Raw genomic sequence first — 23905 nt, 5'->3', positions numbered from 1 at the left:
TCTCTCATGATGACAGTAGGAGAAAACCCTGGTTTCAAGCATTTAATAATAAAAGTGCTCGAGTCCCGTTACAACATTTCATCCCAAAAAACAACACATGGTTACAATGAAGTTTGAGTGTTATTATGAAATTAATAAATGTAAGGCTATACAGAATGCCCAGCCTTTTTATTTTTTTCCCCCAAACATACCGAAAAGGCTCCGAACCGTGGGATTTATACCGAGGTGTGAACCAAACCATGAATTTTCTGTACTGTTAAACCCCAACTATACACCCATTACACATGATATACATAATATGCACACACACTTTAAACACATACAGACACAGTACACTACACACGGACTATACAAACTCAAATAATGCATACACACAAACATTTATAGAAATAGTGCTCTCCTCTGTGTGTGTGTGTAGTGTATTCACAGGGATGTAGCTGCGAGGAATGTTCTGGTGACGGAGGACTGGGTGGTGAAGATCTGTGATTTTGGGTTGGCGAGAGACATCATGAATGATTCAAACTACGTAGTGAGAGGAAACGTAAGTCCATTAAATAGTGACTCTCTACCTCACCATTATTCTACTTCACATCACAATCTCACGCTGCTTCACTCACATTTTACCTCACCATAACTCTACCTCACTCATTCCATCTCACCATCATTCTACCTCACATCACAATCTTATGCTGCTTCACACACATTTTACCTCACCATCACTCTACCTCACTCATTCCACCTCACCATCATTCTAACTTACATCACTATCTCACTCTGCTTCACTCACATTTTACCTCACCATCACTATACCTCACTCATTCCACCTCACCATCATTCTAACTTACATCACTATCTCACTCTGCTTCACTCACATTTTACCTCACCATCACTATACCTCACTCATTCCACCTCACTATCATTCTATCTCACATTACAATCTCACGCTGCTTCACTAACATTTTACCTCACCATCACTCTACCTCACTCATTCCACCTCACCATCGTTCTAACTTACATCACTATCTCACTCTGCTTCACTCACATTTTACCTCACCATCACTCTACCTCACTCATTCCACCTCACCATCATTCTAACTTACATCACTATCTCACTCTGCTTCACTCACATTTTACCTCACCATCACTCTACCTCACTCATTCCACCTCACCATCATTCTAACTTACATCACTATCTCACTCTGCTTCACTCACATTTTACCTCACCATCACTCTACCTCACTCATTCCACCTCACCATCATTCTAACTTACATCACTATCTCACTCTGCTTCACTCACATTTTACCTCACCATCACTCTACCTCACTCATTCCACCTCACCATCATTCTAACTCACACATTCCACCTCACCATCATTCTAACCTACATCACTATCTCACCAGCACTGTTCGGTCCGATTAAAATGAACTATGGTCCGTTTGTAACTTTAGTGCAGTATGATTGAGCAGGTGTAAAAAAAAGTGATCACACTCGGGTGTGGATCAAAAGAACCGAACTGAAACCTGCTAGAGGAGGTGGTCTCGGTCCGGTCCCAAATGAACTCTGGAGCGGATCACTTGTGGTGAGAACGTGATCCGGTCTCGATCCGACCTATTAAATATAGTCAATTTATTTGAGCTAAACTGCTTTAACTGATATATTAGCCAGATAATGCTAATTACCACAGCTATGAACAAACGCTGTGTTAATGCACATGCGGCCTGTGCTGCATTCACTACTCACAGCTGTGTGACTCGGTTTACATGTGTACATCTGCGCTGCACGTCCAAACACTGTGTTTAAAAGTGCAACTTTCAGCGTTCAGTGTTAAAGCACATGTGGCAAGAGAGAGTAAACATACCAATAAATATTTATAGTAAATAGTGCAGGACTACGCCACCTAAGGGAATTTCACCCCTAGGAAATATAACTGGCCCTTAAAGCCAAGAAAATTAAAGACACGCAGATCTAGAACACTTTGAGACCAGAGACGGAGTTCCAAATATTTAAACACAATTTTATTAACAATTATTTTTAAAACATTTTCACACACACACACAAACACTGGACAGACAAATTAATATTAAGACTCAGGCCAGGACTGGACTGAGGGCTTACCGCGGCAGAAAGGAGCAGAAAAAGGATACGAGGTCACCTACACTACACACACCACACGTGACTGCACTGCATATCTCAAACACCAAGTGCTCTACACTACAGAATGGTGAAAAGGTACTCCACACCCCAAGCTCTGTCGCTTTGGCCCACAGCTCCTGTCCAGCCAAAAAAGAAACAAAATTAAGTATGGCAAACAGTAGAGGGGAGAGACCACTAATAATTTTACCAGAACTATATTTCAAATTAAAACTACACAATTAATTGCAACAACTATATAAAAGAGAAAGGCACTTATCTTATTTAGTCCTGGTCTCTCTAACCCTAGCCCCTCTTTACCACACCACAGTACAACCACCACAACACACACACACACACACACTTCTGCTAAACAGAAGAAAAAGAAGAAAGCCCAAATAACCAAAATTTAACCCAAATTAAAGTAATCCGAACACAAAATACAAAAATCAGGAAAGTGCAGTCGACTGACTGCACTAATCTTCAAAATAAAATAATCCCACCAAATTAACCACTCAAACTCAAATTATAAGGGAATCAAATATATGAAACAAATGAGAAATACTTAATAAATGACAAGACACCAAATCATAAATGAGAACTTAGTCAATAAGAAATCAACCCCAATTCCAAACAAAACAAAAAGAAGCAACAGATAGTTAGGGTTGATAACGCAAAGCAAAATTATAAAAATAGAATACAAACTCAGGCAAAACAGAAACCAAATTTGAACAAAGAAATAATAATCCAAAACAAAGAATGAATAAGACAGAAAATAACAAAAGAAAATTAACAACTAAAATAGAGAAACAAAACAGCAGCACTGAGAAGCTAAAAGCCACAATCAGCACAGTCTGGGTGAGAAAACATACAGCATGCAGTTTCCCCAAACAATCAGGGTTAGAGTGCAGAGAGCAGACAACACCACTGGCAATCACAGCTGGTGCAGCAAACAGCAGCTAGCAGAAAATGGCACGGCAGACACAGGAAATGGCCACAGCAGACGATCAGCTACAGCACGGCAACAGCACAGCCACACGGCCGCTATCCCTTATGAAACTGAAAGTGAAACTAGACCCACAAGAGCACAATACAACGCTGCTGGGCCGGCAAAACAGCCGAAAATCTTCAAGTCTTCTTTGGAAGTGAGCCAAAAACCGCGCTAAATCGACCAAGCTGAATGCCGCTGGACCGGAAGTGAGATGCTCCGGGAGAGAGAGGAGTGGGGGACAGGAAGCGCACACCAAATAAGGGTCCAACATCTATATATAGGGGATAGAAATCCCGCCCAGCACCTTAAAGCGCCCGCACACCATTATTAAATGAAAAAATGTAGGTGGGGTAAACAAAACCCCTCCTGCTACAATCTACCCCCCCCCCCCATTTTGCATCGTCGTCCCGATGATGAAATTAATGCAACAAAAGGGACTACCGCCAGGGTCTAAACAAAGCTGAGTGTGCATTCAAAACCGGGCCTTGGGATTCATCAACCATATTCTCCACACCTACAGAACGTGGAAGACGATTAACATTAGAATGCTGACCAGCCGTAGAACGTGAAGTACGACACAATGATGACTGGCTAGAACAAGGCTGAGACACTACAGGCAACGAAGAATCAAAAGGCTGAGCTCTTTCGGGCACAATAGGAGCATCTGAAATCTGACCATCTCCTGCAGGTACCACCATAGGAAGCCCTGTAGGACCTGAAGCACTAAGGGCAGGTACTGGAACAGCCGTTGATCTGGTTTCTGATACCAACAGCCAAAGGTCTTCATCACTGGAGGTATCCAAAGATGCTACTGGGACTTGTGGTGGAGAAACCCTAGGAGGAGGAACAGGAGCCTTTTTCTGGACTTGGGCTTTTAACATGTCACGATGGACGTGCTTTACCTTACATAGGTCATTTACTGGAGCAACTGTATAAACTGCTCCTTCCCCAACAGGAGCCCTCAGCACAGAACTCCATACATCATGAATTTTGTGGCGACCCCGAACAGTATTGTCTCGCAGGTAAACCAACTGACCCTCCTGTAAGGGCAACTCGCGAACACGCTTCATGCCGTTCTTTCCGGCAAGCAGCAGCTACCAAAAGTCGCTCACGGGCCCCCTCGAATGCCAACTTAAGCCTGGCCTGCTGTTCCACCACCCAGTCCTGGATCTCCCCAGGTATGGGATCCTGTACCCGACCCAGCAGGAAATCTATGGAGAGTCTAGGTTCTTGGCCAAACATCAGGAAGTATGGGGACTCTGCAGTACCCTAGTGAGGAGTAGTGTTGTAGCAGAAGATTACCTGTGGCAAATGGGCCGCCCAGTCCAGCTTCCGGGAAGTCGGTAAAGTTCGTAGAAGATTATGCAACGTTCTGTTAAAACGCTCGCACTGCCCATTACCAGCCGGATGGTATGGGGTTGTCCGGGACTTCTCAATCCCATATAATTGGCAGAACTGCTGCATTAGAGAACTCTCAAAACTTCTCCCCTGATCAGAATGGATGCGACTCGGAACACCAAACTTGAAAAAACATTCTTTAAGCAGAACCTGTGCCACAGTAGAGGCACGCTGATCACGAGTGGGGACTGCTACGGTATATTTACTGAACACATCAGTCATGACAAGAATGTTTTCAAGCCCATTTCGGGATGGCTCCAACATGGTAAAATCAATGGCCAAGATCTCATTAGGCCTAGATGCTAGTAAATGACCCATGAAACTGTGGGGTACCTGTCCTGAATCCTTGGCAACTTGACATCGTTCACACTCTTGGCACCACTGTTTAATGTCCGCAGACATCCCTTGGCAATAACAACGTTGCCTTACCAATTCCGTGGTCCTCTCAATGCCCTGATGGCCATGCTCCTGATGCAAGTTTCTTAATATTTCTGGCTTAAGGACTGCAGGCAAAATTAGTTGGAGATTTTCCTCCCCACCATCTGACCTGAACATCCGGCGATATAACACTCCCTCTTTCTCGACCAGCCTGTCCCACTGACGCAACAGTGCCATGGCTGGTCTTGAGATCTGACATCTCTCTGCAGGGGAGGGCGGAACCTGTTTTTCCCAAAAAGAGTCTGCGTCCTGCAAGGAATGAATATCTAAAGAACTACTACCTGCCAGCACCGAGACCACGGTCTGAGTCGCAGATATCAAGGGGTCCACCTGGGAGGCCTGTTGGACTGGCACAGGAAGTGAGGTACCTGGGAGGTATTCTTCCAAACCAGGGCCTGGCGGATGCTGACGGGACAAAGCATCGGCATTCTTGTTGCTGTGACCTGAACAATATTTTATTTGAAAGTCAAAAGCTGCAAGCTGCGCTGCCCATAGGTGCTCTGTCGCTCCTAGTTTTGCCGACTGGAGATAACTCAAAGGATTGTTGTCCGTAAACACCACGCACTTATGCCCCAAGAGGTACTCACGAAACTTTTCTGTCATGGCCCACTTGAGTGCAAGAAATTCCAACTTCATGGAACTATAGTTGACCATGTTGCGCTCAGGGGGCCGAAGACCTCGACAGCCCCCAGGCCACTATGGCTAGCATCGATCTCCAAGATGAAGGGACGTGAGAAATCAGCATATGCCAGAACTGGAGCTGAAACCAACTTACCCTTTAAAGCCTCGAAACTGCTTTCACATTGGGGGGTCCAAGCCATCCCCAAAGGCTGTCCTGACCCCTTTTTACTTTTCGTGCCTAGGAGTGTAGCCACCAACTTATGCAGAGGGCCTGCTAATTGAGCAAATCCCTCCACAAAGCGCCTGTAATAACTGGCGAACCCTAAAAAGGAACGCAGCTCCGACACATTGCCGGGACACTGCCACTGTGCTACTGCCTCGATCTTGGCCGGATCAGTAGAAACTCCGTTGCTGGAAATAACATGTCCCAGGTAGCTCACTTCCTGTTGGAAAAAGACACATTTCTCTAGCTTAGCTTTCAAGCCCTCCTTTTGGAGGCGCCCAAGCACAACTTCCAGCCGTTGCAAATGCTGGGAAACAGAGGACGAAAACACAATAATATCATCCAAATACAGAAGGAGTGATTGATACTGCTGGTCCCCAAACATTCGTTGCATCAACCTTTGGAAAGTACTTGGAGCGTTGCAGAGTCCAAAGGGCATACGGTTCCACTCGAATAGGCCAAATGGTGTACAAAAAGCAGTCTTTGCCTTGTCCTGTTCTGCCACCGGGACCTGATTATACCCACTGGCCAGGTCCAAGGTTGAAAACCAGCGAGCTCCAGAAAGTGTGTCCAAACTCTCCTCAATGCGAGGCAGAGGAAAAGCATCCTTGCGTGTCTTGCTATTAAGCAACCTATAATCCACACACATACGCAAGGTACCATCCTTCTTTTTAACTAGTACGATAGGGGACGCGTAAGGACTGCTACTCTCCCTCACAACCTGAGCCTCAAGAAGCTGATCAATGTGTGCCTTTACCAGTTCGTACTCAGATGGCGGAATGCGTCTATACCTCTGCCGCACTGGCACGCTATCCAACAAAGGGATTTCATGTCTGATAAGGTTTGTACAACCCAAATCACCCTCATGAACTGAGAAAACTGAACTATATTTCTGTAAGAGGGATCTAACCTCTTTCTGTTCCTGATCAGGCAAAGCAGACAAATCAACACTCTCTACGCCAGCCTGTGCAGAGTTAACAGCTACTTGGGATGACACTGTGGCAGTGGTGGACCTAACCTCAGTAACCCCAGAAGGTAAGCTGACAACCTGGACTGCATTTAAAGAACCCAAGCGGGTATGCGGATGGAGAAGAACTTCAGTAGTCCCCACATTAACTACCGGAACGTAAACCGTGCCTCTGATAACCTGAACAAGACAGGGAGAAACCAACAAACCTGCAGGGAGGCCAGCCTCAAAAGGCTCAAAAAGTGCAGACCGACCAAAAGACAGTTCTGGACAAGTGCTAGCAACCAATTTTATCACACCACCAGGTATACGCAACACCCGACTTCCTCGAACCTTTACGTTACCCACAGGGTCTCTAGGAACTTTGGTGGCCGACTGATGGCACTGCTGCAAAGCATCAATAACTGGACTGGGAGCCTGCACCACTGAAGGCAACTCAAAAAAAGAAGGACCATGTAATCCAAACAGCTCTTGATAGCACCGGCTAATGACGTTCATCCCCAAAACACCAGGGACTGCAGACGAGGCACCAGGAGGATCCTTCACGACTAAGATCCCACAACGAGGCATCATCTTGTTACACAGCAAAACATCCAACTCTAAATAACCTATGTAAGGGATATCCAGCCCATTAGCTGCCCGAAGCTGTAACCAATGACATGACTGAAGCCTATCATGCCCCCAAGGTTCAAACTGTTTCAAAAAGAAGCTCTCTGTTACTGTAGACACCATGGAACCAGTATCTAGCAGACAAGAAACCATAACACCAGCAATCGAAACATTAATGACTGGACAAGAAGATATTAGCCTAGACACAGCACCTGCCCTTGAGCCTAAAGACACCCCCTCTGAACTGTGGCTCTGCAGTTCAGTGGGCTTCAGTTTTCCGACTGCTGTGAAGGGTGAGAGGACCTACCCACGTTTGACGGCGGACCCCTAGGCTGTGGAAAAACACGTTCCCCATCACAATCCCTCGCAAAATGACCAGGCTGTTGGCATCGTCGGCAAATCACACGTCCCTGATGAGAAGGACGAATAGACCAAGAGGGGCTCTGCAAAGAAGCAACAGTTTTAGTTAACTGGTTAAGCTGCTCTTGCTGACGCTTCAAAATTTCCTTTAACTCCCCAAACTCGGATGACTGAGAGACACCTGAAGGGGCTGGGCGGGGACCTCCCTGTACACCATACTGTAGACCATAAGCAGATGGCAGAGAAAAACTGCGCTCTCTAGCACCTCCTGGTAACCCCTCCCTCTCCCATCGAATAGCTTCCCCACGTACCTCCAACAAGGTAGCAGTAGGCTGCCGGCGAACAAACTGCTTTAACTCCCTACGAAGAGCCCCATCTAAAACATGCTCTACAAACTGATCCCGAAGTAAAATACTTACATTGAGCATCCCCTCTGGAGCATGCTGCTGTACAGATTCCATTAAACCCATTAAGGCCAAGGAAAACTCCTGTAAAGTTTCTCCTTCCTGCTGTTTTCTTGAGAAAAAGGCCTGTTGTAACGTAACATAAGACTGGGAGCTACTGTAAAGATCTTTTAAAATGGCTAGAACTCTGGCTGGATCCCCTCGGTCTACACTAGGGCGATATTTTATCTCTTCCCTTGCTTCCCCTTCCAAATGATCAAAAATAAAGAAAGCACTTTAGATCAGCTACTGAAAGGTGACGGACCCGCATACAAGCCTGTATCTCCTCTATCCATTCCACTATACCCATCCCAGTCTTACCATTAAAGAACCGGCACTTTCGATCTCGCGGAATAACCACAAAACGCTCTGTAACAGCAGGTGGCAGGTGGAACATTACTTACCATAACAGGAGAAGCTGAAGTAGCTACATTAGGACCAGGTAAAGCAGCAGCCCTTTCCTGCAGTAGTCGCTCATTATCAGCCTTAAGCTGCAAAACTAGATCTCTGAGCTGCTGTATCTCGTCCTCCATCCCAACAAAGGGTGAGCTGCACCAAAACTCAAAACAAATTAGTTAACAATCCAAATCTTCAGATGCTGCTGTTTTGTCTCTACCTTCAACACCAAATCACAAATAACTTTTCAAAACAGAATTATTACAAAAATGGACACCACGTCTCCGGATCTCTAAAAGTGAAATCCTGCCGACTATGCCAAATGTGGCAAGAGAGAGTAAACATACCAATAAATATTTATAGTAAATAGTGCAGGACTACGCCACCTAAGGGAATTTCACCCCTAGGAAATATAACTGGCCCTTAAAGCCAAGAAAATTAAAGACACGCAGATCTAGAACACTTTGAGACCAGAGACGGAGTTCCAAATATTTAAACACAATTTTATTAACAATTATTTTTAAAACATTTTCAAACACACACACAAACACTGGACAGACAAATTAATATTAAGACTCAGGCCAGGACTGGACTGAGGGCTTACCGCGGCAGAAAGGAGCAGAAAAAGGATACGAGGTCACCTACACTACACACACCACACGTGACTGCACTGCATATCTCAAACACCAAGTGCTCTACACTACAGAATGGTGAAAAGGTACTCCACACCCCAAGCTCTGTCGCTTTGGCCCTCAGCTCCTGTCCAGCCAAAAAAGAAACAAAATTAAGTATGGCAAACAGTAGAGGGGAGAGACCACTAATAATTTTACGAGAACTATATTTCAAATTAAAACTACACAATTAATTGCAACAACTATATAAAAGAGAAAGGCACTTATCTTATTTAGTCCTGGTCTCTCTAACCCTAGCCCCTCTTTACCACACCACAGTACAACCACCACAACACACACACACACACACACACACACACACACACACTTCTGCTAAACAGAAGAAAGAGAAGAAAGCCCAAATAACCAAAATTTAACCCAAATTAAAGTAATCCAAACACAAAATACAAAAATCAGGAAAGTGCAGTCGACTGACTGCACTAATCTTCAAAATAAAATAATCCCACCAAATTAACCACTCAAACTCAAATTATAAGGGAATCAAATATATGAAACAAATGAGAAATACTTAATAAACGACAAGACACCAAATCATAAATGAGAACGTAGTCAATAAGAAATCAACCCCAATTCCAAACAAAACAAAAAGAAGCAACAGATAGTTAGGGTTGATAACGCAAAGCAAAATTATAAAAATAGAATACAAACTCAGGCAAAACAGAAACCAAATTTGAACAAAGAAATAATAATCCAAAACAAAGAATGAATAAGACAGAAAATAACAAAAGAAAATTAACAACTAAAATAGAGAAACAAAACAGCAGCACTGAGAAGCTAAAAGCCACAATCAGCACAGTCTGGGTGAAAAAACATACAGCATGCAGTTTCCCCAAACAATCAGGGTTAGAGTGCAGAGAGCAGACAACACCACTGGCAATCATAGCTGGTGCAGCAAACAGCAGCTAGCAGAAAGTCCTGTTCATCACGCCACCCCACTTCCATTCCACCTCACCATCAATTTACATCATTCTCAAGCCACCTCACCATCATTCTACCTCACCACCAATTTACATCATTCTCAAGGCACCTCACCATCATTCTACCTCACCACCAATTTACCTCGTCACTATCACTATTGTCACACCACTTCACTCTCATTTCACCTCATCATCACGCTACCACACCATGACTCCAATTCACTCTCACTCAGCCTCACCTCATTTCACCTCACTCTCAAGCCACTTCACCATCAACCTATATCACCATCAATTTACCTCACTTTCAAGCCACCTCACTATCAATCTACCTCACCTCACATCACAAACTCATGCTGCTTCACTCACATTTTACCTCACCATCACTCTACCTCACTCATTCCACCTCACCATCATTCTAACTCACATCAGTCTCACGCTGCTTCACTAACATTTTACCACACCATCATTCTACCTCACTCATTGCACATCACCATCATCATTCTACTTCACATTACAATTTCATGCTGCTTCACTCACATTTTTCCACACCATCACTCCACCTCACTCATTTTACCTCACTATCAATCTACCTCACTACCATGCTACCTTACTCTTCCACATAATCACTCTACTGTCTGATCTAATCTGATATAAAATGTTCTGTCTCATCTAATCTGATATAAAATGTTCTGTCTTCTGATCTAATCTGATAAGAAATGTTATGTTTGATCTAATTTTATATAAAATGTTCTGTCTGATCTAATCTGATATAAAATGTTCTGTTTGATCTCATTTGATATAAAATGTTCTGTTTGATCTCATTTGATATAAAATGTTCTGATCGATTTGATATAATCAGGTCTAATCAAATATAATCTGATGTGTCTGTTCTAACATCATCCATCCAATTAAATCTATTTTAATTGAATCCAGTCTCTCTGATGCAGTGCAGTCAGACTGATGTAATGTAATCTGTGCAGGCCCGGTTGCCGGTGAAGTGGATGTCTCCGGAGAGTATATTCGAGTGTATTTACACAGTGCAGAGCGACGTGTGGTCGTACGGGATCTTGCTGTGGGAGATCTTCTCTCTGGGTGAGTCAGTCCATCCTACCCACCTCAGTGAGAACCTCTTGGGGTTCTAGATATCTCTGTCAGCTGTAGAACTCCTCTGCTGTATTGTTGGTGTACAGGCAGAAGCCCGTATCCAGATGTCGCGGTCGACGCTCGGTTCTATAAGATGATTAAAGCTGGATATCACATGACCCAGCCGGACTTCGCCCCTCTGGAGATGTGAGTTTACGATTCTCAGTTGATATTATTACATCATCTATATATACAGATGTATGTGTTTATTATTATTTTATTAATAAATAATGTTTCTCACAGATACACGATTATGAAGATGTGCTGGAGTTTGGAACCAACGTCACGTCCAACGTTTGGAAAAATTGTGCAGCTGATTTCGGAGCTTCTGCCTGAGTTCTCTGACCAGGTAAGAAACAATAGAGAACATCAGTGGACTGTTCTAGATTCAGTACAGTCTCCATAACCTCTAACTGTAATGTTAGAATATAGGTTGTTTTTACTACGAGGAGTTTTAGTTGTTTTAGTTTTCTAGTAAAAGGTTAGGCTGAAACGTTCTGAAGATCATTAATCAGATATTAATCTGTTTTAGATACATTTAGATATTCTGTTTGTAAATGGGGTCTGACCCTAAGGGTAATAAAGCTATTGATTATGGTGAGAATTAATAGACAGGGTACATGTGTTTATTATAATTATGGTGGTAATTAATACAGTACTGGTGTGTTTATTAACAGTGGTATCAGAACTTGCGTCCAGACCTTCTCTCAGAGTTGTGTGTTTCACCCAAAGCCTGCGAGAGTCAGCGGGACCAAGAAGAGGCGGAGCCTCTAATGCAGCTGAATAACTACCAGCTCTGCTGAACAACCCACCTGTACCGACCCAAAACCAAACAAACTGTGTACAGTGTAAGGGCTGTGTGTGTAACTGTGTAACAGGGTGCAACAGGGTATTATGTGTAACAAGGTATTATGTGTAACAGCGTAGTGTGTAAAGGGGTTATGTAACAGTGTAGCAGGTTAGTGTGTGTAACAGGGCTGTGTGTAACAGTGTAACAGAGTGCAAAAGGGAAGTGTGTGTAACAGGGTTATTAACAGTATAACAGGGTGTAACATGGTAGTGTGTGTAACAGGGTTATGTAATAGTGTAACAGGGAGTGTAACAGGGCTGTGTGTGTAAAAGGGTTGTGTGTGTAACAGGCAGTGTTGGGAAGTAACGGATTACATGTAACGGCGTTACGTAATCAGATTACAAATTATGAGTAACTGTAATCCGTTACAGTTACTGCTTCAGTAAGTGGTAATCAGATTACTGTTACTCTGCTAAATTAAATGGATTACATTGCGGTACTTTCCTATTTTTGGTCTTCTAATCCAACACTGACAAAACGCAATCACATTCACATAAATCACGACATCAGAATATTCTATGTTTCACAACCTCCTGCTCAGAATGTTTTCACTGCAGAAGCGCCCCCTAGCGACGGGCCCGTTCAGACTATGTAAAGTAGAATGCTTAAAAGAGTAAAAACTTATAAACACACCGACCAACTAACCGACTCATATTCTTTATTACTACTTTAACTACCTGCATGCAAATTTACAGCCATCTACATGAAACCAGTCGCCAGAAATCTCCAACTGAAAAAATAGCCTTATAAAATATTATTATTACGTAAAATAACATCAGATTACATTATAGACAATTCACTTACTATCACAGCATCCACAATACAGCACTGAACCGCAGATAAAATATCCATAAAGTCCTTTATTCGCCTGCTCACTTCTCTTCACAAACATGTGTTTAGTTTCAGCGCAAGCGCAACGTAATATTCTCAGGCTGACTAAAATAATCGTATCGTATTGTATCGTAATGAATATTGTGATTTACACCCCTAGATAATCCTGGCAAAAAATCCACCTGCAGAAAGTGGCAAACCTGAAAATAGATAGCTTACAGTTGTTGTTACATTGTTTGGTTTTTAGTGTTTTTTAATGATTTTATCATCAATTTATAGAAGTGTTTCATAAAATTGTTTGATGAAATGGTTTCATAAGTATTTTTATAGAGTGATTGAAAAGGCTGGTTTATTTGTTTATCTATTTGTTAATTGGAAAGAAAAATAAAATAATAATATGCAATATGTGGTTGCTACATTCATTCTGGCTTAAAAAAACGACAATATTGTAAGTAATCCAAAGTAATCAGATTACGTTACTCACTTGAAGTAATGTAACTGATTACGTTACAAATTACATTTTGAGTGATGTAATCAGTAATCTGTAAGGGATTACATTTTAAAAGTAACCTTCCCAACACTGGTAACAGGGCTGTGTGTGTGTAAAAGTGCTGTGTGTGCAACAGGACTGTGTGTGTAACAGGTTTTTAAAAGGGTAGAGTATGTATCAGTGTAACAGGGTGAACCAGGCAGTGTGTGTAATAGGATTATGTAACAGTGTAACAGGTTAGTGTGTTTAACTGGGCTGTGTATGTAACAGGGTAGTGTGTGTAACAGGATAGTGTGTGTAACAGGATAGTGTGTGTAACAGGACTGTGTATGCAATAGGGTGTTTTTTGTAACAGTGTACCGGGAAGTGTATGTAACAGGGCTGTGTGTGTAACAGAGTGGTGTATATCAGGCTGAAAGGTGAGGGAGTGTAAATAAGCTACTGAGATTCTAGTTCATACCTCAGCATAGTTCTCTTATCTTTCCTTTTTTGGTCATGTAAATTAATAATCTGTTTGTATTTTAATGTTTTTAATATTTTACATATTTTTCCTGTTATTACTGACAATCATTAATAATGTCTTATTTTAGGATCTCTGTTTGCATTTAAGATCAGGTTTTGAAATATTGTTCAGATTTTTGCTGCGCTGTCAATGCTCCACAGACCTGTCTCACGTCTGATTTATAAACAGACGTCAATCATTCATTGTGGATTACTGATTATCTTTTGCAAAGATCTCTGTAAACAAGCATCATCAGCTTCAGTTCTGGCTGACAGAACTCCAACATATTGACATGCAAATGGAAACTGTATGAAATGTTTAATAAATAGCAACAAAAGTTTTTTTTCTATTAAACATAAATGAATAAATGATTAGTAAAAAGAAAAATACATTTTGCAAAACCTGCAACAGATATAAACACATTTACACCAATTCCATGCCAAACATACAGGAATCCCAGACACACACACACACACCAACACTAAAGAGTGCACAACAGCATATTCTATAACAAACAAATGGGCTGTGTCACAACCATACTCCCACTCTAAAGAGTGTATAAGAGCATATACTATTCCAAATGGGTTGCCTCTCAAACCTCCCACTCCCACACTAAATTGTATTACAGCATATATTATTACAAATGGGCTGCCTCCCAAACCTCACACTTCCACACTAAATAGTGTATTACAGCATTTACTATTACAAATGGGCTGCACCCCAAATCCCACACTAAAGATTGTACAACAGCCCATACTATTACAAACAAAGGGTCTGCGTCCAAAACTACACTCCCACACTAAACAGTGTATAATTATATATACTATTTCAAATGGGCTGCGTCTCAAACCTCACACTCCCACACTAAATATTGTTCAGCAGCATACACTATTCCAAATAGGCTGCGTTCCAAAATCACCCTCTCACACTAAAGTGTATTATAGCATATAAGTTACTATTACAAATGGGTTGCGTCACAAACCTGACGCTTCCACACTAAATAGTGTATAGCAGCATATACTGTTCCAAACGGGCTGCGTCCCAAACCTCACACTCCCACACTAGAGTGTATAATACAGATCATACCATTAAAAAACAAATGGTTTGCATGTCAACCCTTAAACAGCACATACTATTACAAATGGCTGCGTCACAAACCTCACACTCTTACAATAAAATGTTTTACAGCATTTACTATTAGAAATGGGTTGCGTCCCAAACCTCACCCTAACACAATAAATAGTGTATTACAGCACTATTCAGAATGGGCTGCGACCCAAACCTCAAACTCCCAAACTAAAATAGTGTATAACAACATATACTACTACAAATGGGTTGTGTCACAAACCTCACACTCTCAGACTAAAGTGTATTACAACATATACGATTCCAAATAGGCTGCATCCCAAACCTCATACTTCCACACTAAAGTGCATTACAGCATATACTATTCCAAATGGGCTGCATCCCAAACCTCACACTCTCACAATAAAGTGTAGTACAGCATATACTATTTCAAATGGGCTGCGTCCTAAACCTCACACTCTCACACTGCAGTGTATAACAGCATAAACTGTTACAAATGGGCTGCACCCCAAATCCCACACTAAAGAGTGTATAACAGAGTGTATAACTATTACAAACAAATAGGTTGCATCCCAAATCACACTCACACCCTCACACTAAATAGTGTATTACAGCATATACTATTCCAAATGGGCTGTGTACCAAACCTCACACTCTCACACTAAAGTGTATAACAGCATATACTATTCCAAATGAGCTGCGTCTCAGACCTTACACTCCCACACTAAAGTGTATTACAGCATATATTATTATAATAAATTGACTGCGTCCCAAACCTCACATTTCCCCACTAAATAATATATAACAACATATGCTATTACAAATGGGCTGCACCCCAAATCCCACTCCCACACTAGAGTGTATAATACAGACCACACCATTAAAAACAAATGGGCTGCCTTCCAAACCACACACTCCCACACTGAAATGTATTGAAGAATATACTATTCCAAATGGGCTGCATTCCAAATCTCATACTTTCACACTAAAGTGTATTACAGCATAAATAATTACAAATAGGCTGCGTCCCAAATCTCACACTCCCACACTAAATAGTGTATAACTGCATATACTATTAAAATGGGCTGCATCCCAATCCTCACACTCACACACTAAATAGTGTATAACAGCATATACTATTACAAATGGGCTGTGTCCCTATCCTTATCGTCCCACACTAGGGTGCGTAATACAGATTGCACCATTAAAAACAAATGGGCTGCATCTCAAACCTCAAACTGCCACACAAAATAGTGTATTACAGCACAAACTATTACAAATGGCTGTGTCACAAACATCACACTCCCACACTAGAAAGTATAATACAGATCCCACCATTACAAACAAATGGGCTGCGTCACAAACCTCACATTCCCACACTAAAATAGTGTTTAACAGCATATACTATTCCAAATGAGCTGCGTCCCAAACCTCACACTTTTACACTAAAGTGTATTACAGCATATGTGACCCCTCTGATGCGGACCCCTTATGTTCCTCTGCCCTCGTTGGGAAGGATACGACACAGGCTGGGATAATGCAGCTTTTTATTGCCTGTAATGAATAAGGCAGCCACAGGACAGATCATTTACTTGTGCTTCGGTCAGTTTACAAGCTAGAGAGACAGGCTAGATATTACTAGCTCAGATTATAATTAGATTTATAATTATTTACAGCACTTTTTATGATAGCCCAATGGGTCCACTAGTTTCTACGATATGTATTTAGAGATAATATCAGCATAAAGCAGTATTAAAACACTATACAGCATTATTAGCAGCTTTATTTAGCTGAGCTAAGCAGAGCTGTACTCACCACAGCAATGTGCACACACTCTACTGACGAGGGTGCATAGAGTCTAGTGTATATATGTCTCTGAGCTATTACACGCTGACCGCAGCAGGTGGCGCCATGCCCATTTAGCAGGAATTTCACTCAATAAAAGTAGCTAACTATTGTACACCGTTACACATATACTTTTTCAAATGGGCTGCGTTTCAAATATCCTACCCCCACACTAAAAATAGTGTTTAACAGCATATACTATTCCAAATGAGCTGCGTCCCAAACCTCACACTTTTACACTAAAGTGTATTACAGCGTATAAGTTACAAATGGGCTGCAACACAAACCTTACACTACCACACTAAATAGTGAATAGCAGCATATACTGTGTCCCAAACCTCAGACTCCCACACTTAAGTGCATTACAGCATATACTATTCCAAATAGGCTGCGTCCCAAACATCACACTCTCACAATAAAGTGCATTACAGCATATACTATTCAAAATGGGCTGCGTCCCAAACCTCACACTAAAGAACCAAATAGTTTATTACAGCATATACTATTACAAATGGGCTGTACTCCAAATCCCACACTAAAGAGTATACAACAGCCTTTACTATTACAAAGGGGCTGCATCAAACAAAACTCTCCCACACTACAGAGTGTAAGAGTAGGGGTTGGAGCCTATCCCAGCCGGCATCAGGCGGAAGGCAGGATACACCCTGGACAGGCCGCCAATCCATCGCAGCAAACCACACACTCCCATACTGAAATGTATTGAAGAACATACTATGCCAAATGGGCTGCATTCTAAATCTCATACTTTTACACTAAAGTGTATAATAGCATATGTTATTACAAATGGGCTGCATCATAAATCTCACACTCCCACACTAAATACTGTATAACAGCAGATACTATTACAAATGGGCTGCGTCCCAAACCTTACCGTCCCACACTTGTGTGTACTGCATCCCAAACCGCACACTTCCACACTAAAGAGTGTACATTACAGCACACTAAAGTATATAACAGCATTCACTTTTACAAACAAATGGGCTGTGTATCAAAATGAACAAATCCACACTAAAGGGTGTATAACACAGGACACACAATTTAAAACACAATACTGCGTCCATTACTAGTTAGATTCATTAGCCTCATAGCAACAGTACTGATTTGTGGGGATTTAGCAGAAACACAAACATCACCACTATTTTTTTAATTCATTAATATTTCCCCTCCCGCCCATAGCTGCTCAGTGTTTATTGGGGACCAATATAAATAAAGAATGTGCTACAGTTATATTTTATAAGATCTGATCATACAGCACTGTTTAATATTAATCTAAATATCAAATCAAAACTTAAAAAAAGGTTAAGAACTGATATGTTGGAATGTGTTCAGACATCAAACAACAAACACAAATATACATTTTGCATTTTTTTTATTTCTGTTGTGTATAAATTCAGTCCTTTTAACATAAATCAGAATATCTAACTATAAATCAATAATTGCTGAAACACTGGAGATCCTCAGAGGTTCAGAAGTTCAAGCTGGTGTAGAAATTCACTTGCTCGGGAGGGGGGGTGGGAATGGGTTTATTTACAGGTGAAAAGCAGGCATTCCGTGAGGGCAGCAATTAGCTTTAAGCGCTAAATTAACACAGAGTGTTCAGAAGACTCTGTGCTACAGAAGATGCACAGCACAACAGCTGATCCACAGCTCTACAGTTGATCCAGAGCTCTACAGCCGCTCCACAGCTCTACATCGTCAGTGCAACCTTGTCAATGAACTTGGCGAGCCGGACATCTTTTTTGGATAGTCCTCCACAGTCGTGAGTGGTCAGCGTGATCTGTACCTGAAAGAAAACCAAAACATCAGCTGTGTAAAACCACCATGTCATGCTAGACAGACACACAAACTGAAGATGAAATATACTCCGCACACTGCAGAGGAACTAGCACATAGCTACTCAGGTCAACAGATAAGTAAATCAACCAATTAAAATGAATCAATCAGTAATGGAGGATGACTTTTTTAGTCTAGCTGACATAAAAAATACAAAGCACTTAAAACAACTAAATTATTAAAGATTTGTGCCCAAATTATAATAGAGCAATTTATAAAGAATACAAAAATGTAAACGTTCATGAGAAATAAAATACAGTTAATATTAAAACCAAAAAATAATAATTCTAATAATAATTATTATTATGACATTAACAATCACATGTAAAGTTGAAATTTAAAACTGCAATATAACACTGAAGTCAGCAAAAATGACTAAGGTCATGTTTAAATATTGTACGACAAATTGATAATCTAATTATTGTGACAGAATAAGGCTAAAGTATTGGAATTTTACCTTATTATAGACATTAAACCACTCCGGGTGGTGGTTTATCTTCTCTGCCTGAAGAGCCACTCGAGACATGAAGCCAAACGCCTGCAGGAATACAGCAGAACTTTATTCAACAAATCAGCAACACCTTCATCCACAACCCAATCATCTACCATACCATCTACTACAGTTTCATTTGCCAACACCTCCACCTAAAGAGTTGAGAGGAAATTTCTACCAACAACACCCATCACACTACCTACCACACTTCCATCTACAAGTTATCTACCACATCTCTATCACATCTCTATCTATCACAGCTCCTCCTATCACACAATCATCTACCACACCATAAGCTACCACACCATCATCTATGAGCCCATATACAACAATTACCTACCACACCTCCATCTACAACACAATTATCTGACATAATCCATCACCTACCAACACACTCATCTACAACATCACTAACAAAACCACCATCTACCAAAACACCATAATCTACACCATCACCTATGACACCATCCACAACAATTATCCAACACAGCATCCTCTGCAACACAATCGCACTACACCTATCAACACCACCATCTACAATCTAATCCAATTAGCTGTAGGCTAAATATTTAAAACATTCTTATTGCTGAATTTAATAAAATTTTATTTCGTTTTCTAGAATTTTATATATTTGCAAAACTACACTTCATAAAAGTGGGATAATATTTTGTTTTGTTAAGCCAGAAAGAGTGCATGCGTTCATGACCGCTTTACTGCTGCAGGGCCAAATGGTCACTTTTCTAGTTGATGTAAATCAGGAACAGAAAGTACAAGGTGTCTCTTAATAAATATAAGACAGTTGCTGTTGTTGGGTGTGTCTGTTCTTATGTCTCTGACCTCATTTTAGTTAGCAACTTAGCATTCTATTTCTATCTAAATGTGAACTTTTCTGAATTGTGAGCTTTGGCAACGGCTACAGTGTTTATAAAACATTGCTATGGGCTTCATCAAACACCACAACTGCTGGCATGCTGGCTACCAGCCTCATTCCACATAGTTGCCACAGAATTAGCAAACAGACTACCAGCCTGCAGTGACATTAGAAAGGCCCAGCCTGCAGATCAGTGCGCATGTGTATGCATGCGTTTGTACAACTCGGATATTAGTTTGCGTCTGTATGTTAGTGTTTGATTAACCTGGTTAAATGTTTTGAAGTGAAGTTCTTTATACAGGGCGTCTCTCTCCTCCAGCTCCACCCACCCTGTCGCCTTCAGCTCCATCAGCAGCTGCTCCCTCTCTGCTGGAGACAACCAGGACGAATCTGTGGCCTGAACACACACACACACACACACACAGTTAGTTCAGCTTATAGGTAAAGACTAAACATAGAGAAGCAGCGTTTAGCTACTCTTTAGCTGCCCTAAACCAATCGTATCAAAAAATGTATTCATTGTTGTTAAGTTTTGACACCGTCTCCATGCTGCCATCTAGTGATAAGTTTAACTTCCTACAAGGACTATCTCATTCTGATTGTCATGTTTTATATAGTGATACTATATAGTGAAACGTAAATAATAGAGGTGTGCCAAAAAATCGATTCACATAAGAATCTTGATTCTCATTTACTACGATTCAGAATCGATTTAAAATGTCCCAAAATCGATTCTGAGGGGCGGGTTTTGGACTGATTTTGGGCTGGGTATTTTTGTTGGACCTGGCAACCCGCTTGTCCCTTCAAACCGAGGTCTTCCAGACCCACACAGAGCGTAGTAGGTGTTTGAGAATCACCGGTAAGATGGCAGAACAAGCACTATATTACCTTAGATTAACGTGTAGTTTTAATGTTTTATGGCAGAATGCTTCATAACAAGCATAAAAAAGATCGCTAGTAGTTAGTTTCAGTAACTGTTAGCTAGCTAACAAGCTAACTTTCCAGTTCCACCTTAAATAACGCTACAGGTGGCTGCGGGCTGCAGCATTTAAGGCGGAACGGAAAAATAACAATAAGCTAATCAGAGCTCATTTCAGCTCCTCATCACAGAGGAATTAAGGAATGGACAATATGAATTAATTTCTCCACCTCCTGCCCCCTTTCTGAAGAAATACAACGACCTTAAATTAACTAGTTAATCAGCAGCTGCTCCTGAACTTTAGCGCTCCACTGCTATCATCACATCAGCCCAGCAGCGTCACCTACACACCACCGCTAGTAGCCTGGTAATAAAGCAGTGTTATTTATTATTTATTTATTGTTCATTAACGTCATTGTGATATCCCAGTGATTCCTCTGTCACTGAGGACCCACATTCCTGCACATTTTATTGTTTTTGTAACACATTACTTGCTCCAGGACCAGTGTATATTATGGAGGGTTTTTTTTTTTCAATAAGATTCATAAGCCAGAAGCAGAAATTTTTATAATTCAAATCGTTTTGAATCAAAAATCGATTTTGAATCGAATCGTGGCCCCCAAAATCGGAATCGAATCGAATCGTGAGATAGTAATCGATTCCCACCCCTAGTAAATAAGTTATAAAGAGTGAACCATTCCCACTAAAGTTATTGTGTTAATACATTTCGCACAGCAATGTGTCAACTACTGCTTCGAAGCTCTGTATGGAAAATGGCTACAGGCTTTCAATCCTTATTCTTATCTTTCATTTACTTTCTTTTTAAATGTTTTTTTTATATTGTCTCTGTTCAATGAAAAACATGTAACGTTATATCCAAAACAGCAACTTCTAATGGAAAAATGGAAAAAGGTTTTTTTTTTTTTTTTTTTTTAGGAAATTTTGGAGAATTTCTATTGGTCTGTTTATCAAAAAATGTTGATACAGTGTAAGGGGACGGTTTGTGTGTTCAAATTATGAACCTAGCAAATTAATACTTGTTTTGAATTGGACAGCGGTGATATATATATATATATATATATATATATATATATATATATATATATATATATATATATATATATATATATATATATTATTTCCAATAGTTTTTTTTTCTTTATTATTATATTGGATTTGTAATGCTTTTTTTATGTTTTAGATGTTTGTGTAAAGTACTTGGTGTGAACATTGAACCCTGCCTTGGCTTTTAATTTGCTGTAGTCATCTAAAAGCAACTGTGTTTACCTGTGTTTTAACGAGAGCAGAGCAGCACGGTGTTCTCACACCGAGGCGCTGCTGCGGGATTTAAGGTGGACCGGAGAATTAGCTTAGTTACAGTGAAGCTAACAGTTTAGCTGCAGAACAGACTGGAATAAAACAGAAAGAAACCGACCCAGCTAAAGCGGTTATCTAGTTAAAAACTGAAGACCGGTTAAAACAGAATTAATGCATTTATTAACTGAAACCGAAGAGCTTTTCTATACAGAGTTTATAACTAGAGACTAAACCCGAGCTGTGTTTACATTTCCACCTGCAGCTCTTTCTCTTTATCATCATCATCATCATCATCATCATCATCATCATCATCATCCTCATTACACTGTGATTAATCATTAAATAATCATCACTGTAGATCCGCTGAACCCCAGAGACCTGTTTTTAACCCGGGGTTACTGTGTGTGTCATATCGAGCTCTGAGCTGTGAGTGTGAGAGGGAGTGTGCAGGAGTGAGTTAGAATGAGAAAGTGTGCAGGAGTGAGACAGAAGGAGAGAGTGAGGTCTCACCATCTGAGCCGCGGCGGAGAGTAAGGGTGAAGGGTTTCTGGGTTTGTGTAAAATTCTCCTCCATCCAGAACCAGAGATCATTAACCACAACCTCATCACTGAACCTGAAGGACCCGCAGCTGCCTTACAACACCGCCTAATCAAAATACACACACACGCACACACACACACACACACACACACACACACACACACCTATACACAATAAAAACAGAAGTGTATGGTAACAAGAAGTACTTCACAAAGGTGTGAAAAGTGTGCAGAAGTACAGATACCAGGGTTTAAAATACATCTATAGAAGCTGAAGTATTAACTTAAGTTTTTTACTCAAGCAAAAGTGTAAAAGTACTGTTTTCAAACTTAAAGTAAAAGTAATGTAAGGGGAAAAGTCATAATGACTCTAATCTTATATTTAGTTAATAAAAGAAAAACCCACTATGGTCACATAAATAACTTTAATTTCAAAAGTAATAAATAAAAATGCTATTATAATGAACAAATGAAAATTCGACATTGAATTGAGCCGTGGTTTTGATACCATATTTTGCAAAGGGACACTGGATTATAAGGCTCTTTTTAAGCAACACTAGTAAGGAACAAGGGTGTTGCCATGTTTCTCTTGTAATTCAACAAGTCTCCCTGCTGGGTAAAGTGCCTAAGTGAACAAAACTGTAATTCTTACAAAATATATATTTTCCAATATAATAAAAAGAGGGAGTGTGCAGGAGTGAGCCTTCTTAAAATTCTTCTTAAAAATGTTAATTCTTAAAAATATATATATATTAAAGACAAACGGGTGCTGGATGTTAATCTTTGCAGATTTCACTTCTGAAAATCCATTATTTGGGTAATATTTAAAATATGCTTAAATTTCCAATATTTTCAACAGCGCAATTTACAGCAGCACAGCCGCAGTTAGCAGCAGTGTAGTAACTGCCGCGCAACAGTGATACACTGAGGAACCCTGAGTGTTCCGGTAACCCAGGGTGCTATCAGCTAGCAGTTCCT

At 40.8% G+C, this 23905-nt stretch overlaps 2 protein-coding genes and 1 long non-coding RNA gene across 6 annotated transcripts in view; 1 reads left to right on the top strand and 2 right to left on the bottom strand.

The window, feature by feature from the left end:
* csf1rb (colony stimulating factor 1 receptor, b) overlaps positions 1 to 13653 on the top strand; it is a 38640-nt gene extending 24987 nt beyond the window's left edge. The window contains exons 17-21 of the mRNA XM_022676346.2: positions 419 to 541; positions 11167 to 11278; positions 11377 to 11476; positions 11573 to 11678; positions 12007 to 13653. Of these exons, the coding sequence (XP_022532067.2) occupies positions 419 to 541; positions 11167 to 11278; positions 11377 to 11476; positions 11573 to 11678; positions 12007 to 12132 (567 nt within the window). The 3' untranslated portion in view covers positions 12133 to 13653. The remainder of the gene's footprint in view (positions 1 to 418; positions 542 to 11166; positions 11279 to 11376; positions 11477 to 11572; positions 11679 to 12006) is intronic.
* Positions 557 to 3501, bottom strand: LOC125782375 (uncharacterized). 3 transcript variants are annotated; one of them, XR_007425017.1, is made up of 3 exons: positions 3000 to 3465; positions 910 to 2500; positions 557 to 739 (listed from the first exon to the last, which is right to left on the bottom strand). It is a non-coding gene; the product is annotated as an uncharacterized LOC125782375 (long non-coding RNA). The 3 variants fall into 3 exon arrangements; XR_007425016.1 differs by lacking the exon at positions 557 to 739 and having other exon boundaries at positions 1995 to 2500; positions 3000 to 3501; XR_007425018.1 differs by lacking the exon at positions 557 to 739 and having other exon boundaries at positions 1995 to 2497; positions 3000 to 3501.
* A 4653-nt stretch (positions 13654 to 18306) lies between the features above and the next one.
* LOC103039248 (pterin-4-alpha-carbinolamine dehydratase 2) lies at positions 18307 to 23052 on the bottom strand. Of its 2 annotated transcripts, none has more exons than XM_022676345.2 (4): positions 22898 to 23052; positions 20481 to 20548; positions 19245 to 19325; positions 18307 to 18737 (listed from the first exon to the last, which is right to left on the bottom strand). In XM_022676345.2, the coding sequence occupies exons 1-4, from the start codon at positions 22959 to 22961 to the stop codon at positions 18642 to 18644; spliced, it is 309 nt and encodes a 102-aa protein (XP_022532066.1). In that variant the 5' UTR covers positions 22962 to 23052; the 3' UTR covers positions 18307 to 18641. The 2 variants fall into 2 exon arrangements, with proteins under 2 accessions (XP_022532066.1, XP_007238950.1); XM_007238888.4 differs by having other exon boundaries at positions 20417 to 20548; positions 22898 to 23007.
* Between the last annotated feature and the right edge of the window lie 853 nt (positions 23053 to 23905).

Source organism: Astyanax mexicanus, chromosome 17 (assembly GCF_023375975.1).
Source record: "Astyanax mexicanus isolate ESR-SI-001 chromosome 17, AstMex3_surface, whole genome shotgun sequence".
NCBI lineage: Eukaryota > Metazoa > Chordata > Actinopteri > Characiformes > Acestrorhamphidae > Astyanax > Astyanax mexicanus.
The sequence above is the reverse complement of the archived record's forward strand: the minus strand, read 5'-3'. Positions and strand labels throughout refer to the sequence as shown.